Raw genomic sequence first — 18578 nt, forward strand, 5'->3', positions numbered from 1 at the left:
TTCTGTGTTTCTGTCCATTTTGAGTTCATTTGAAATGAGGACCTTTAAAATTTACCTATTATGGCTCTGGCTTAAAACCAAAAGCAGTGAAAATATGGCCAGCATGCCAGCTTAGGTCCTGGCTTTAGCTCTCAAACATTTGCATAGCTCTATATTTGTGTATTCTTCTGCAGTTAATGGAGATGTCTGTGTATGCAGAGCGAAACCCAGACTAGTAAGTGGAGGTGTAGAACCTTTAGTTTCTTTTGGCAGATAACTTGGATTTTCTTACATGTTTGGATTGTGATACCTTGATACCACTTTTGTTGAAACAAGTGCACAGTTGTTTGCAGTGGTCCAGACCTGGTGCTCTCCTCACCTCCAGTTTGTTAAGAGAAGTTTTCAAGCAGGAGTGCAGAATAGCTGGCAAGGGGAGTTTGCACTGGAGAGAGGAAGAGAAGAGTAATGGCTTATGGTGGTGGCTCGTGTCAGAACAGAGTGTGGATTTTATCAAAATTGGCATTTGTACATATGTATGTACCTATGTGTACATATAGGCACCCATGGGAATTCTGATGCAGTTCTATCACTTAAAGTCTGAATGTGTTTCTGGCGTAAAATTTCTGACAAATGCCCATTAAACATTTCTTGGGTCAGTTAATATTCTACAGATGTTTTCCCTTCCTGGAAACTCTGTATGTAAGAGGCCACTGCAGTATTTGTTTAAAGGCACTCTATATTATGCTCTCATTCATTGCTCAGGGTGGAAATTATTCTCTGGTGTATTCGCACATCTGAAGACCAGTGTGTGTTTTGCATTATGAGAAGCATGTAGCTTTTTTTCTCCCTTTGGAAGGAATTGGATATCCAATAGACACCAAATTATCTCTCTATCTACAATTATGTTTCTGAGGATGATCCACTTTTAGGTTGGCTGCTTTTGAATTCTGTTTTGTTTTTTATTTTAAAAAATGTTGAGCTTTTTATTTTCACCTACAGAGTGTCAAACAGGGAAGGAATTAGTTCCAGAGAAAATAGTTAGTCACACTATGTTCTTGCTTGAGAAGAATCTTAAATCTGTCACCTTTTGCAGTTTGTCTAGCCTGACATGAGCAGTGGAAAGCAACAGTGTCTGCAGTGTACAAAATTAGACCAACAAGGGAGTTGTAGATGAGTGATGCCTTAATGGATGAGAGTGTGCTCACTGTTAGAAGAGGTTTCCTGCAGCAAGTCCTGCAGGATTGCACCAGCTAAAAGCTCACATTCTTTGGGTACATATATGCCAGCAAAGGGCATATATTTCCTGTCTGGAAATAACAAATCTCGTTATTGGTCCTTATGAAAGCAAAAACCTTATGAAAGTTATAACTGGACAGTTCATTGCTGTCAAAAATTTGTAAGGGAGAAACACTCTTGTCTGCCTTTCTGCAGGCTGAAAGATTAGCACATCTAGGGAACTGACAGGACACTGGATTAATTTTATTTTGGTACTCAATAGTCAATAAATCACCATAGGGATATCTGTTGTCTTTCTGCCTATTTTCCTAACTTGATTAATAGGTGCTTTATGTAGGCTGGGCTTCAGCTGATAGCCATTTATTCACACCCAGCCTTAGGTATTGATAAAGCAGGCTGATGAGCTTATTCCATGAAATGAAAATAAGAAATGCAGCACTAGAACCCAAACTTTCTCTTTTGATTGCCATCCAATCTAGAGATGAAGACGAGTCTGTCTGCAGGATTTGAATCTGTCCAGTGTTACATATGAATCCTTTGAAGGAAGAGTGTGATGATGCTCAAGGGTATGGCTTGTGAGTGCCAGTGTACTGATTGGTAGGAGAAAAGAAAAGGAGGTCTTGCAGGCATCCTTCATTTCTGTGAGGAAGAGAAGTGACTGTGGTACAAGTCTTGGCACAAAATAGTAAAAATTTTTTAAAGATTGAGAATTTTTAGTGTAATAAAAGGATGCAGGTGCCCATGATGAGAACAGCACAGGAACATGAAGTTAATCCTGCAGAAAATTTAATGTGACATAATATGTAGTTCAGCAAGGCTCTCTCTTAAGAAATGCTACTTGCATGTTTAGCCTGAATGCTAAAGCCACTCAACTTCACTGTGTTTTCATGCATAACATCTGCAAGAGAAAGCAGCACTTACTGAATGAGACACATAACATACATTATTAATTTATACTAGGTTCAGGTCTTTTCTTGATGTACTGCTGCTTACATCAGAAACTGTCTTTTACAGAAATGAAATGGGTCAGTCCTTGAAAAGAAGTAATCCAATACATCAAAGTACAGGGAGAGCAGAGGCAAGGAGCTATTCACCATTGTGCTCTGCCGTTGGAATAGTGTTAGGAAAAGAAGGCAGCTGAGAAGGGAAGGGCAGAAACCACTGTACCAATGTGAACGAGTTATTTATTTGTTAACAATAGTAAAGTTGGTGAGTGTGGTCTGGGGACACACACAGTAGGGTTAAGAAAGGCTGGAGATGCTGCTACCCACTCCCCACTGGCTTCAGAGTAAATATATTGGTGTGAAAGCATACCTGTGGAAAACAAGTTAGACCAGTAGATGGGTATTTTTGTGGGTTTGCACTTCAGGAAGATGGAGCATCTCATTTAGGAAGACAGGCTGGGAGGGTTGGAGTTGTTCTGCCTGGAGAAGTCTCTGGAGAAGACCTTAGAGCAGCCTTCCAGTATGCAAAGAGGGCTGCAAGGGAGCTGGAGAGGAACTTTTTACAAGCGTGTGTAGTGACAGGACAAGGGAAAATAGTTTGAACTGAAAGAGGGTAGATTTAGATTGGACATAAGGAAGAAATTCTTTACTGTGAGGGTCATGAGGCACTGGCACAGGTTGTTCAAAGAAGATGTGGATTCTTCATCCCTGGAAGTGTCCAAGGCTGGCTTGAATGGGGCTTTGGGCAACCTGGTCTAGTGGAAGGCATCCCTGCCCATGGTAGGGTTTAAAACTACATGAGCCTGAAAGGTCCCTTCCAACCCAAACCAATCTTTAGTTCTATGGAAGTGACACAGTATTACACCCTATCCTTGAGATAAAAGCTATTAAAGTACTTCAGTGCAGGCTAAGGATATCCAGGTTATTTTTCAGTCAAATGTACAGTAGATGCATTCTTTGTGGGCTTATTTATTTGAAAAATTGCCTCTTGGCAGGGTTTGTCAGGGTAAAAATAAGACCCTGTAAAAGGTAGCACTGCTGCTGATTTCCACATATACTTTTCATTGCCATTGCAGAGTGTACTGGGTTCATTCCTCAGCTGGGCTTCCATCTCTGATAGTGTTAATAATTGTGCTGATTAACACCAAAAATATATTTATAGAAGGTTTCACAGATATCTTTATTGCATTTCATATAGTCAACACTATGGAAAAATAAATTATTCTTGTGATTATTTATGGTGGCTTACTTTAGTGCTGGAACATCATAAAGTTCTTTACAAATTCTGTCTTTAATTTAGAGGTTTCAAACAGAAACAGGATTTTCCATCATATTATAAAGGAGGGAGTTGACTACACTTTGTCTGTTTCTTTCCTTTTTCCTGAACAAGTGGCTGGAGTTGTATCTTCTTCAGAGGGTTTATTTTATCCCATATTTCCTTGTGCTTAATATAGCTGCAAAAATCTCTGGCCTAAATGGAAATATGAATGACTGCTCCAGTACAGGAAAATAATCCCAAACCACAACTATTAAATAAAGATTTTGGACAGTAACATGGATTTCAGGATTTTTAGAAAACCTGGTTTGTAAGAGAAGAACTATTGTGAAATCCTTAGCATATTTAAAGAGTTTTCTGGTTCATTATTTAAAATTCCCGTCTTTGGAAGCTGAGCATTAGTCTTGGTGGCTTCATTCACTGTAGAGGATTTGCAGCAATGATAGGTTTGTCTCTGTAAGTTTGCAGCCTTACCTCAGCAGTGATGTACATCAGGCAGCATTAAGTAAGTACCAGGAACTCTGTGTACTTGAATGGATACACATTAGAATGTTAGTGAACTTCATTAGTGTGTTTTGGGGCTGGTATGTTCTGCATGGAAACATGCTCTTTGTGCTCCTGTGTATCACAGGGGCTGCCTGATAATGCCTTGGTGCAGTGATGCATGTGATAGAGCAGCCACATTATTTCATTCTCCGCTGTGTCCCTTCTTTTCATTGTGGTGTCCCAGTGTCTTTCACTCCTACATTCAGATGTGATGGGATTTATTTTCTTATGGTTCTTGCTTAGGTGTACAAGGGCATGGGCTTAAGGAGAACAAGCAAGACTTGAGAAAGTGGGGCTTGATAAGAGAAGATGCATATTAAATAACTGCTAAAATTAACTTCCTTCTTCATATATGTACATCTGAAGAGAGCACACAATTTTTCTGGCTGTGTATGCTCTGTGTGTGTGTTTGCATACACACACTGCCTTAGGAAATGCCTGTAGAGCTGTGTTATGCTCTACTGTTGCAAAATATGTCTTTGTAATCCTATCCTCCTCCCTTCTCCCACTACCTCCACAAAGAAAAAGAAAACCTTATGTTAAACTCATAAAAAAGAAAATTCTTATTGTAATATTAGCACTAGAGGTAACACTTCAAATAATTACCACATCTTCTGTGGGTTTAATTATTGTTTTATAGTAGTTTTTCTTCTTTAATTAGTTTCATATAACAGTTTCATATAAATATTAGTGACTTTTTTTCAAAGATATATATGGCTACAGAGAAAGGGACTTGTAATTTTCTGCCTTCATCTTTATTATTTTTTCTATCTTCATCATTTTGACATTTTGGTAATATCCAGTCTAACCTTAATAGTATGCCCTTACTAAAAATATGTGCAATAAGGATTTCATCATGGTTGGGCATTTAAAGCTTTAAATAAAGGAAGGTGTCCTTGTATTTCCCCCCTCCATTTATGCTTGTGCTTCTCTTTATTTTCACTTTTTTTTTTAAATATATCTGATTTGGATGACAGTTCTTGATGTATGATCTAATGTCTGTATGGCCACAAAGATAGGGTTGAAAAAGGTTATAAAGCTTATTAGTCTTTTAGCTTGCTCCTGGCAAAGTCCTGCACAGCCTCATGTTGCTAAGAACAGCAAAGTTGTGAGTTCAATCCCCATACAGGCCATTCACATAAGAGTTGTACTTGATGAGCCGTGTGGGTCCCTTCCAGCTCAGAATATTTTGTGATTCTGTGACATAGCAGCCTGCACCTGGGAAACACCACGAGCACTCTGAGGCTTGGGAGACTTCCTCTGAACAGACAGAAATGGTCATGAATTAGCAGCAGAGGTAGAAAAGAAGCAGCTCTAAAAGCCTGTGTTATTTAGGCACTGCTTGGATTATGCAGCATCTAAACTAAAATCTGACTTTAGAGCACTCCAGCTACTTCTTTTTGAGCATTGAGTTCTGTGTATTTAATTTTCTGGTGTTCAGTAGTCTTGAAAGAAGCATTGGTATTTAGTGTAATGCACCCAGTCAGTTTGTATAGTTCTCCCAAAACCCATACTAATAGGAAAAGCTGTGGTGGAAAATCCATTTTACTAGATTATTATTTCTCTGTTCAGTGATAGAATGCTTTTGTTTGACAAAAAAAACTTTGAAGAACCTGAGGTATAAGCCATAGTAAATCATATAAAGTTCTTGCTAACTTTTTCTCAATAAAAACAGTTTCATTCTGGTTTCTTCTTTGTACTTCCAAGAAGCTATTGTAGTCTATGTACCTAAATTACCCTGTTACTGAAATTAGAAGATGTTTAAAGTGCAGTTCATTGATAAGCAGCAGGCCCAGCTAGGTGGAAAGCACTAACAAGTGCTTCGTATTATACTGCTTTATTTTCAACACGTCAGTAGTTAAAGTGTAAAATACTGTCTCCTCTTACATAAAATGGTTAGCCTCTGAATTTTTAGTTCCAGCAGGTACTTATATTTTTTTTGTCACGGGGTAAAACTGCAATCTGAGTTGTAAAATTTAACACATAGCAAATCCTGGCACTACTTTAGGTATTCTTTCTGCTGTGTTTATGCCTATAGCTAATGTCTCAATATGTTTTGGATTATATTTTTTTCACTTACTAGATGATTTAGGCTTTATTGTGTCAAATCATCCATTAATTTTTTTTTTCTTTTAGGTCATTGGAATTTTAGATGTGTTCACACCAGATATAACACTGGAGAAGTTTAATGACTTGTAAGTTTGTTTTTTGGAGCAGAGCATTGTTGCTTGTGCAGGATGAAAGGTTGTTGCTTTTTAAATAGAGAATTTCAAAATTGTTGCTTCATGGACTATTTTTTCTGAGTTTCATCTTAATATAACTCTTACATGCAGCTTTGGTGGGCTGCAGTTCTCAGATTGTCATTAGAACCAGTTTCATGTCTTTCAGCCCTAAATAAATGGTAGTTTAGTGAATTCCCTAATCCACCCTACAAATACTGATTTCTTACCCTAAGGCCCAGGTTGCTCAAATGGTAGGACAATTCTTAACCCAATCAAGTAGGCTCAAAGTTACCCATACTATGTGGCATATCTCAGTGGGATCCATCCAAATTCGAGGATCAATTAAAAAGTGCTGGTGCTGCTGAATTTTTTTGTGTTTATTTGCATTGTGGTCTGTTGTGCCTTGTGATTGTTTTCCCAGTCAGTGGTCCAAACAGCACCTGATACAGATTGTTTCTACCTCATCTCCCTGACCTTTTGGTGGCTTCTCAAACACAAGATGTTTAACATGTCTGCTGTTTCATTTGTTTACTGCTACAATTGTGGTGAATTAGAGTTGCTAGAGAAACAGTGCCCAGAAATCCTTTTGGGCATAATGTAGGTTTCCTGTGTTAGTAGAACTGTTCTGGATTTCATCTAGTATATCTATGTTTCCTGAGCAACCTTCTGTATTTATATGTTAACAAAGAAAGCTATCTGACAGAAAAAATGTAGAAAATGAAGTACAGAAAACATGGAGCATGTGCTCATATTGATTGTTGAGCCAAAAGGAATGTTGTCCATACTGTCTATTGTGCTAGCATTTTACACAGCATATGTAATAGAATGCACATGTACATGATGAGCATTGAGGCACTGGGTTTTAAATGAGACCCTAAAATCATCCTCCAGATTTTGCTAATGAGGTGGTAATTTCCAGATTTTTTCAATGAGGTGGTCATGACTGTGAGATACATTGCCTTGCATGTATCCGTATCTGCCTTGCATGTATTTGTGTAGCTGTCTTTGAAATATCATGAGGCTTTTGGTTAGTTTCTTTCTAAGCTAGTTCTGATAACTAGCAAATTTCCATAATCAATTACATTACTGGGCAATACCTCTTTAAGACAATCAGATGAAAACAGATAGGCTTGGAGGGTAGGAGGATAATGAAGGAATTGTTTGGTAAATTGAATGATCTATAATTTAATATTGTAATTGAACTATAACATACAGTTATGTTTAAATTTACATGACAAAGTTAATCAAGTTAATCTGTTGGGTTTTCTTTCTCTTTTTTTTTGTTTTGTTTTGTTTTAAGCTACCTTGTCATGCCATTTATGGGAACAGACTTGAGTAAAATAATGAAGCATGAGAAATTAACTGAAGATAGAATCCAGTTCCTGGTATATCAGATGTTGAAAGGCTTAAAGGTTTGCCAGTTCTACTACTATTTTTATTTCACAGTCTTTTTTCCTAGTAAACTGATATGGAGAACTGTAAGTACTTGTAATTTAATAGCAGAATAAAATTTATCTCACCTAGTATAATAAAAATTATATATTAAATTAAAATAATTGTATTAATTTATTATATAAAGTATATTTTTACAGCTAAAAAGTCCTGGCTTGCTCAGTTTCTTGTCTTACATCAGATGCTCCAGTCTCATAGTCATCATCATTAAGCTTCACTGGCTTTGCTTCAGTGTCTCTTGTTTAACTGGGAAGCCCATAGCTGAGCACAGCTAGATGTGTTTCACCAGAGCTGAGAAAAGGGGAAGGATCATCTTCAAGGTACTGGCAATCCTCTGCCTAATGCATGAGGCTTTTGGTTGTCTTTGGTGCAAGGGCACAGGTCCTTTTCTGCCAAGGTGGTCAATCTCCAGCCTTGTCTGGTGCATGGCATTATTCCCTCCCAGGATTTTGTTGAACTTTGGTGGGTTCCTGTCAGCCCATTTCCTTAGCCTGTGCAGGTCTCACTAAATGGCAGCACAATCATCTGGTGTGTCAACATTACTGTCAGTTCTTTTTCATTTGTTGAGTTGATGAGAGAGCCCTCTGTCCCATTATCCAGGTCAGTAATGAAAATGTTAAACAGAACTGACTTCAGTACTAACCCTAAGGCGGACACTGCTGGTAATGGGCCTCCAGGTGGACTTCCTGCCACTGACCACAACTGTTTGATCAAGGCAGTTCACTCAACTTTGATCTTGGCAGCTCAGTCACTGTCCATTAATCTAACTCCTATTTCCACTGTCTCTCAGGGTGTTATGAGAGTTTCAAAAGCATTGCAAGAGACAAGGTAAACAACACTGTCTGTCCTCCTGTCATCCACCAGTCCAGTTGTCTTATCATAGAAGGCTAACAGACTATCAAGCGTGATTTTCTTCTGTAAATCCATGTTGACTACTGCCAATCAGTTATTTGTCCTTGTAGTTTTTGGAAATGGTTTCCAGAATTACTTGCTTATCACATTCCCAGAGAGTGACATGTGGCTGACTGGCCTTCCTTGATCCTCTTCTCCAATATCCTTTTGAAGACATGAGCAATATTTGCTCTCTTGCAATCATAAGGGACATCTCCTGATCACCATAACCTTGCACGTACTATTAAGTGGACTCCTGATGACATTGGCCAACTTCTCTTAGAATTTGAGTGCATCCCATCAGGCTGTTTGTTTAAATGTTAAATTTGTTTGTTCAGATATGCCTTATCCTCCTCCATTGAGGGTTAAGTCTTCCTTGCTCCAGACTTCTCCAGCAGTTTCAGGGACCTATGATGTGGCAAATATTACCAAGATGGATGAAAAGAAGGCATTGAGTACCTTGGCTTTTTCATGCCCCTGGTGCAATTACCTGTGCTTTCCCTAGTTTTGTTTTTACTCCTAGTTTGCATGTAGCAAGCCCTTCATGTTGACCTTTGTGTCTCTTACCAGATTCAGGACAAGAGGGCTTTGCCTTTCCAAATTCCATCTCTGCACACTTGAGCAGTATCTCCACATTCCTGCAGGGTGACCTGACTCTGCTTCCACCTCATGTATGCTTTTTTATGTTTTGGTTTCCCTAGGAGTTCTTGCCTCCCATCACCTTTGCTTGATCTTGACTTAACTAGTGTCTCTTTATTGTGTGCTGATGTTTTACACAGTGAAATTAGGAAAACATCCATAGAAGACTGTAACGGACCATGCAGATTTGTCTAGTTTTGAACTGTGTAGGAAAGCTTCATCTTGTAGCTCTTCCAGTAAGTCTTGGGAAAAATAATGATTTTGAGATACCATTTTCTTAAATAAAAAGTATAACCAAATGACATGTGTAAGTTAGTAGTTGGTCTTGTTCATGATTTTATTTTTCTTTTCACATAATAAGCCTGACTGTTAATCCTCCATTCCTTCTCAGAGATAATGTTTATATTCATCTCTGTTTTATCTCTTAGATACTGTATTTCTGTGGACTGCAGAGCTTACAGCTATAGCAAATGACATAAAAACATAATCTTGAATTTTATTGACTCTCACAAGAATGATTATAAATGTATTAGCTATCATATACTTCACATGTTTTTCTTCCTCATCTTTTGCTAAATACTGTTTATTTTTGCTACTCCTTTTTTCTGCTGTTTATCTTTTAAAAACTGGACTGTGTATATTGAAGTTCATGGTCTTACAACACAAAAAGAAGATATTACTTAAACTCCCTGTTTTTGTCTATAACCTATTTTAATGTGATGTGAAAATGATTCTTGGTCTATATTAGTGCTACAGTTCTTAAATTACTGTGTTTACTTTTTGGGTATACTACTTTTTTCTTTTGGTGACACAGTTCCAAGAGAAGAAAAATCTTGACCTAGATCTGCAGGCTTTATCCAGGCTCTCCTGCAGAAAAGGCTGTTTAATTCTCTTTGCTGTTCTGGAGACACATACGGAAGCTATGGAGTGGCACTGTCTTAAATTGAGTGTCATTCCTTGGCTGCTGCTGGCACTGTACAGTTTCAGTTTTACGGTCCTGTAAACACACAATGTATGGGCAGAAATTTCCTCTCTGCTTGTACAGATAAGTGAAGTCATGGTAGGTGTGTGCTTGTGCCGTGGAAATACAGACCTGATTTTGATACAGGAATATCTAGCACTTCATCAGCATGCGGATTCATCCAGATCTATATTTGCATTGCCAAACACTATTAAAAAATAATTCAATAGCAAGACAACATGCTGTGCCTGGACTAGAACATCAGGAACAGCATAACCACGATTCTGTTTTCCCTCAGCACTTAACAGATACAGAAGGGCAAGTAAATTGTTTTACTCCCATCACAAAACATAATAAATACATTTTCTTGTTGAGTCCTGCATTATTGATTTCTCTTTGACCCTACCCTGGATTTTGTGTTCTTATTTTAGTAGATTTTTGTTCACATAGCCTTTTACATGTGCTAAGTAATGTACATGTACATTGTACATGTCTTTTGTGTTCTACAGTTGTGCATTTAAGTGCTGCAATTCCCATTTTAAATATGCAGGAACTAAAGTCAGGTAAACTAAAGCCAGGTTTGGGGAAATTTGTTTTATTTAAATCGGAGGAAATTCACCTCTAATCTGGATTCTGAATGTGGATGTACAATTTCAGTTTTGTAATTAATTCCCTAGTCACAAAGCCATGTCCTAATAATTGTTGTCTTAAGGACTGTGTAAATGGAGTGGTCTGTTTAAGTTGCAGGTAATTGTCTGGGAAGCAGGTTTCTGGGAGAGGTATGTTATCCACCAGGGATGAAAAACAACATTTGTGCTGACTTTACAGGCAAGCAATATGTGAACTGTAAATAATTAGCTTAGGTTGAGTGTAGTGGAAAGGATGAATAATTAATTTAATTGAGGTGAAATGGCTTAGAAACATATTTTGGTCTTAGTGACATACACTATATAACAGAGGCCGACAGAGCAGAACTTGTGGCCCCAAAGTGTCTGAAGTCTGTTGGATGAGTAAATGTGGAAGACAAATGGAGCAACTGTGTGTGGTTGACATACATGGGAAGAAAACACCAGGAATTTATGAGGATATATTGGGCAGGTTTGTGGCAAGGTTTGTTTGTTAGTGAAGGTTGCAGGGGTGGCTGCTGTGAGAAGACACCAGGAAATGCCTCCATGTTGAACAAGGTTCCAACCTGCTGCAAAGCACACCTGCTGCTGGCTAAAGCTGATCCCATCAGCAATATTCATGGCATGTCTGTGGTAATACATTTAAGGAGGGATATAAAAATGTTGGCAGCAGCTGTGAGAGAGGAGTGAGAAAATGTAACGCAGCCCGCTGGCACCAGGGTCAGTGAGGATAGAGGGGGAGAAGATGCTTCAGGTGCTCAGGAGGTTCTGGTGTAGAGATTTCCCTGCAGGCCATGAAGACCATGGTGGCACAGGTTGCTCCTCTGCAACCCATGGAGGACCATGACAGAGCAGATATCCACACAGCAGCCATGGAGGACCCCATGCTGGGGCCCAGGGATGTGGCCTAAATGAGGCTGCAGCCCACAGAGAGCCAGTGCTCGAGCAGGCTCCTGGCAGGTTTTGTGGCAAGACCTGTGGTCCTTGGGGAACCCACATTGAAGCAGTCCACTCCTGAAGGACTGCATCCTGTGTAAAGAACACATGCTGAAAGAGTTCATGAAGGACTGTCTCCTGTGGGAGGGACATAAAAATAAAAGCAGTTACATGGCTACCAGCTACCAGCTGTGGTAGATCTTCTGTAAGAAGTGGGTTACTTAAATAGTTTCTTACCCCATGTTTTTGAGAGTAAAACTCTCAAAATTACCAGCAGGAAATAAAATATTATTTAGCTACTAGATTGTTTCATAATTTCTTATTACACAGAAAACTCTGGAGAACAGTCTTTACTGTATACTGTTCCACTAAATTTTGGATTCTCATTGAACAATTTCAGCCAGAAGTACACACCTAGCTGAAAATATTTTTAAGAAATAGGAATGGTCCAGTGTTTGAGGCACATTTTGTAGCCCTGTCTGTGCAAGGAAATGTCTGTGGAAGGAAACATGAAAGCAGTGTTGCTAACATGCAGACAAGAAAGAAAATGAGTCAGTAATTTGTTTATTCTTTTACAGATATCAGTAAATTAGCTGTTTAAGAAAGGGTTAGCCAAGTTTTTAATTAATATCTTGTACTTTTTAAGGTCTACTGTATCTGGGTTAAAGACAGCCCATCTGTGTTTACTTGGATTGTTTTATTTGCTGGGGCATGGGAAAGAAACATACACTTAGTTACACTCAGTAGAGGCATTTTAAGGGAAAAATGCTTACAACACCTGGGAAGGGAGAGTATGCCACTGTAGATCTTTGTGGTAAAACTCATTCAGCTTCTCAAGTTTAGCCTCTCCTTTGTATGATGACTGTTTTTCACCTTTTAACTTTGATGGAGTCTATTCTGAGAGGGGTTTTTGGTCTTAAAGATGTAGTGTGCAATATGCATTTGTCCTTTGTAAAGTATATAAGAACTTTATGTATATATAAGAACTATCTGTATTTATGTCTGGTCAAAGGCAAGAAGGCTGTTCATCATTTTTGTCACATTGCATATGCTACTGTAACATCCTGTTTACATGTGACAGTTAAATGCCTTTAAGGGAAAACTCTGCATGAGTGATGTACTGTGAAGGGATAAGGGAGGTTTTTGCTAAGCCCCCCAGTTGCAGGATTTGTATCTTCAGCCTTTGCTCTGCAAGTCTGTACAGGTTTGGTTTGTATTGTTTTGGTTTTTTGTGGGTTTTTTTTTGTTTTTTTTTTTGTTTTTTTTTTGTTTTTTTTTTTTGTCAGTTCTTATAATTTTACTGTCTTTTTTCTACAGAGAATGAAATATTAATTTTCTTTCTTTGGTGAGCCTTGTAATTTATCAGAATTCAGTGTGATGTGACACCACTTAAAAACAATGATGTGCCTCTCCTTTGCCTGTTGCCTAGTCAGGTCTTAGTCTGGCATTAAATTTTACTTACATGTGAGCTTGCATCTTGGAAGGGCTTTCTTTTTTGTTATTGTTTGACAGAAAAGCTGTGTATTGTCAAAGTACAGAAGGCAAGCTAAACATAAATATCTGTATATGTAGGTGGAAAGAGACTGGAGTTTTCAGTCTTGGTCCCTGTTCTGCAGGAATGCCAGCTGGGCTCCTGTTCGTAGAGGGGGGAGGTGGCTGTCAGTCCTCTATTCATAGTGTTTAAGAAGGGACAGACAGCTCTTGGGCCATACAAACACCTGTTTAAGCTTCTTTTGCCATATTTATGGTAAGATATACTACTCTAGTTCTCTCCTTTTCTCATTTGTATTTACTGCCTTTTGTTCACATTTATGCTGGATTTTTTTCTGTTTCTCTGCTTTCCCTTCCGCCTCTGACTCATTTCCTCTTCACTTTTTACTTCCCCGCCAAGATACTTTCCATTTTCATTTTGCATGTTGCCTAGAACACATTCTCCGGAGTATTTGCTAATTCTCTTTTGATTAACTTTTTATTTTGTGTAGAGATTGCATAGAAAGAAAAGAATGCTTAAAATTTAGATGATTGTTGGATTTTCTAGCACGATCTGAAGCTTGCATTCCAGGATTTATGCATGCTATCAAAATTGTCTTTAGGATAATACAAAGAGCTCCTGTCCTCCAAGGCACTTGTGTTAACTGGGTTCTTGAATCAAATATGGTTCAGGTGAAGTGGTAGAAACATTGTGAAGGTTATGTCTACTCTGTTCTGAATAGTTTGCCATTTTAAGAATGAAAAATCTGTCAATAGATGGATAATTTAAAGAGGAGAACCAGTAAGAACAGGATCCCATTTCAGAAGGCTATTGAACAGAAATGGAAAACCTGAATGAAGACTGGCACAGTTCCAGTGTTGCTACCTGACAGGAGATTATGAAATGCAGTTAAAAAATACTGCTATTGTTAAAGAAACATTGCAGCACAGCACCAGTATTTCAGCTTACAGAAAGGCTGATGTGTGCATTACAATCAGGAATAACTGCTATTTCATGTAATCTCAGTAGTGTTACGTTAAGAGGAGTGTTCAGAAAACATAGGAGCTTTCCCCAGTGTTAACATGATTTTGGTGCTATGAACACTCATAAAATCTTCAGTGGGTTGAGAATGACAGCAAAACCATACTCTTCCCCCAAAACAGGTGATTTACTTTAACTGAAACTGTGAAGGTGCAGACCTTTTAACTCCTATTTCTACATTCCACATTCTTAGGTGCCAAATGAATGGGTCTGCCAGCTATTTCCTTACTGGGTACAGTCTTACCAGTACAAACCAATTATAGAATACTTTAAGAATCTGTTCTGGAAAATCAAGAGGCTTCAGTTAGAAGATACTGCAATAATTTAGAATGCAAGTAGATATTGTGATATCCTTGATCAAGATAGCAATGACAGAGAACATATTTTTCTTAATTTATTGGGGAGTTTAGCTATTTACAGTTACATTCCTGGTTTGGGTTTGTTATTTTATTTTTTAAAGTGCATATGGTCTCCATGTACAATTGACAAACTTCTTCCTCCTCCTGTCCCAATTCACTTCATGCACATCCATGACAGATAAAACATTTTGTAGTTTTGTATTTGCCGTAGTGGTTTTACAGCAAACGTTCTGTGAAGCAGCCATGTACCTGCAATGTCTTGTGTCAGCCCCAGGAAATCCTATGAAGGGCTTTGGCATTTCCTATGGGTGATGTTAAACCTTGCCCAATCTGCAAGTAATCTGCAGCAGGAACTGGTCCACTGCAGATGCCAGAACAGGCCTGGGCTGTCAGCAGTCAGCTGACAGCAGTGTGACTGTGCAGCAGCAGAGCCCTGCTACAGCCTGGGCTGGATTGGTTACCAATCAGGTAGGCACAGGGTCAAAGAAAGTGGGGGCTTCCCCCACCCCCCCACTTTCTGAATTTTCAGAATCTATGAGACCACATCTGATATGGCTGGTCAGGTGTAGGAGAGGACTAACTGTCAGAGATTTTTTCAGTCACTGCTTTAAAAGCTTGGCACCCTAAGTGCAGATCTTGTGCTGCTTAGATTGCATGGATTTTGTTTTAAGTTCACCAATGTGTGAAAGGCACATTGGTTCTGTCTGAAGAAGTTGGTTTTTGTTCTGTAGTTTTGCTTTCTTTGTCTTGGTGTTTCTCATCAGCTGGATTATGAGGACCCTTTTGCAGAGGGACTGTTGCATTTGTGAGATTAATTGCCCATCTTGAGGGCTGCTGGGGAGAATGGTCATTGCTGTGGCTGATTTGCAATTATCCTGCAAAGCTCCTTTCTTCTGTGCATTTCTGTGACGTTATGCTGACTATTCCTGGTTGATCTTCTCTGGCTCTGCCAGCTAGTTCCCAGTGACTCTGTTATCACTTGTCCCATTCTTCAGAATGAAATAAAATGGAAATTCTTCAGGTGAAGCTGGAGGATTTGCATCTTAATCATCTTTTCTCAAGTCTTTTTGTTTAAAAGCTTTTATTGTTCTCGTGTTTCTTAGCATCACTAGTATGCTCTGTGGGGGTTTCAGATCAGTTCTCCACCCCTGAAGGGACTAGCACATCCCAGGCTGCTCTTGGAAACCATGTCCTCAGTTGCTCTTGGAAACCATGTCCTCAGTTCAGAACAACTTTCTGCATTTCAGTCTTTGCAAGACATGCCTATATCTGAACAAATTACTAGAAGTTCCCTTTATCGACTGTGATGAAAATAGTCTCTTCTAAGGTATCATTCAGCTGGTGAGAGAAGCTGCATACCTCAGTGGGGAGCACTTGGTGGCAGTCATGGGTTCGAACATCTGTATTTTATCAGGTGTCATCCCAAAAGAACTAGTCCTCGGTGTTCAGTTTGCTGGTTTGGCTTTTGTGAGCCTTTAAACAGGTCACTGAGTGGGTGATGAAAATATTCAAGTAAAGAGAATGTCTTTCAACTTGACCATTCCATTTTCCATCGAGGAAATACTGAAGCATGTAGCAAGAATTCTCAGATAAGACATTGACTGGCCTTCATCCCAGTCTTAATAATCTCTTAAAAGCCAGTGCTGCTGAAGCATATTAATCTAAACTATGATGGCACACCAGAGATACCTATTGCAGGAGAGCATTTCTGATGTATAAAATAGCATGTTTCACTCTAAGATATATATATATCGGTTGCAGTATTCAAACTGATTTGGTGGTTTCTCATTATTAGGGAAGGGAAACAACAAAATGCTCGTATAATTATCTGAACATTAAAACCATAGCTAAAGGGATCTTCTGTGCAATAAATAAACATTTCTAATTTCAGTTTACTTTAGCACCATGAAAAAGTACTTTCTCTTCTACTCCAGGCTACTTTTAAACTCAGGACCTTGACTAAAAAAATGCCTTCTCTTTTTACAGTATATTCACTCATCAGGCATAATTCACAGGGTAAGTGGAAAAACATGAAAGTTGTTTATATTTTGATAATGTGAGTGATGTTTATGTATAAGCATGCTTATAAATATGCCTGAAATTCTGTTAATAGGTTTTCTCAGTTTGTTGCTGCCTTTGATTTCTTCTTCAATGGGAACAAATGGTGGCTTGGCTATGTCAGTGTAAGCTGGCCACTCAAGTTGCACTGAATACAGCCTAGATTTGGGGTTCCTAGATTACTTTGTGAAATTGAGTTGTAAGTCTCCACAGGAGCAGATAGTGTCTAAATTGAGATAGATAAGAGTTGGGATTTTTTTTGTTTGTTTGTTTTTAATTAAGATGAAACTTTTAAAAACAATGTTTAGGTTTCTTTAAACATTTTATTAGTGTTCAAGGTTTTGGGGTAACTGTAGAAACTGAAAAAAAAATTGTCCAAAATTATAAATACTTAAGAACCTTGATTTTTTTTCTGAGCGAAATTAAGCATTTGTTTCTTTTTTTAATCCCTTCTCTGTATAAAGTCCACTTAAAATCACTTCTGCATTGTGAAGAAGGAGTTCTGAATGATGCCTTTGTGGTACCAAGCAGTATATCTTCCTCCAAAACTGCATTAGAACAGTAGAAATTGTCAATTTTTAATAAAGTGTCAGCACCACAGAAAATGCACATTGTACAGTAGTTTAAGCTGGACATGCAAACTACACAACTGACAAAATAATGTAAGATATTTATATTCTTATTTTTGCAACTGCTGGGATCATGGTCTAAACTTACCGTTGCTTAGTTTTCTTCTAAGGTCTCTCTTGATGACCCTTGAGCTTCTTGGTTTCATTATGATTTTTTGCATCAAATTGTTTTTCTCCAAGGCCCCTCTGATCTTAAAAGTTCTTTGGATAAAACAGGTGGATCCCTGTTAAAAAGTTCAGAGAGAAAATATTTCTAAAGACCTTGTGCTAAACTGTATCAAACAAAGGTTTGAAAAAGCTGAAGGAAAGTGTATATCTAATTATGTATGTCTGAGTCACTGATGTTGCAGTATCATCTTAGTCCTTGCCAGCAGTCTTTCCTTTGCTAAACTTTACAACTGTGGAAGATCATTGAAGTCTCTAAGGTGGCTTAAGAGACTTAAGGGAATACTTCTTTCATGTTGCAGTTGTGTTGACTTTCTTAGGAGATTGATTTTTCCACAGAAGAGAGCATAGGGCTTTGTGTAAAATCTTGTTTGATTCTTTCAGTACTCCTTCTAAGTCTGTCAGAGTAAGGAACCTTTATAATGCATATTTTGATATGCAACATGTTCAGAACTATATATGTGAATTGTTAAACCTTGTGGTGTTTGTATTAAATGCAACAAATTTATGTCCAAACCCCTCTCATAGAAAAATTAGTGAATTCCTTCACTATATTTTCCTGACTTATAGCAGAAAAAAAAAAAAAATCTCTTTGGGGGAAAATATACTGAAAAAAAGCCAAACGTGCAAGTTTGCATCCTTGTTATGATATCATTTTACCTGTTGCTGTTCAAAATAGTTACATAAAAACTATAAAACCAGAAAGAAAGAAAGACAGCAAAGAAGTACTTTACTGTCTTGCTGTAAAATAAAAAAATCCAAAACATTCATTTAAAATCTGGTTGCAGGATCTAAAGCCTGGAAATCTGGCAGTAAATGAAGACTGTGAACTGAAGGTAAGGTATGTTTATTTGAAAAAACAGATGTGTTAGAAGACAGAAGACAACAGGTGCAGCAGCTGTGGACATGCTGGCTGGTTTCAGTGTTGGGCCAGGCTTTTGCTCTTGAATCATGATTGGCCTGTACATCCTCACAAAACAACAGGGAATTTGAATGGGGACTTTTGTGTCCTGGTGTGTAAGGACACATCAGATCTTATGGCCAAGCTTTTGTCCCTAAAAGAGACATAAGAATTGATGGGAGTGATTTGGTTATGTGAGAATTTTAACTTTAAATAAATAGAAAAAGTCTAATTCTGCAAGCTGGG

The 18578-nt window shown here is 38.3% G+C and overlaps 1 protein-coding gene across 10 annotated transcripts in view; it reads left to right on the forward strand.

The window, feature by feature from the left end:
* The window catches only part of MAPK12 (mitogen-activated protein kinase 12), a 45417-nt gene that overhangs the window by 4757 nt on the left and 22082 nt on the right, over positions 1–18578 (forward strand). For 9 of the 10 annotated variants that reach the window (XM_053977169.1, XM_053977161.1, XM_053977164.1 and 6 more), the window contains 4 exons: positions 6118–6176; positions 7504–7615; positions 16566–16595; positions 18220–18267. In XM_053977169.1, coding sequence (XP_053833144.1) covers positions 6118–6176; positions 7504–7615; positions 16566–16595; positions 18220–18267 — 249 coding nt within the window. The remainder of the gene's footprint in view (positions 1–6117; positions 6177–7503; positions 7616–16565; positions 16596–18219; positions 18268–18578) is intronic. The other variant, XM_053977160.1, reaches the window with a different exon arrangement.

The sequence above is a fragment of the Vidua macroura genome, chromosome 5 (genome assembly GCF_024509145.1).
Source record: "Vidua macroura isolate BioBank_ID:100142 chromosome 5, ASM2450914v1, whole genome shotgun sequence".
Lineage (NCBI taxonomy): Eukaryota > Metazoa > Chordata > Aves > Passeriformes > Viduidae > Vidua > Vidua macroura.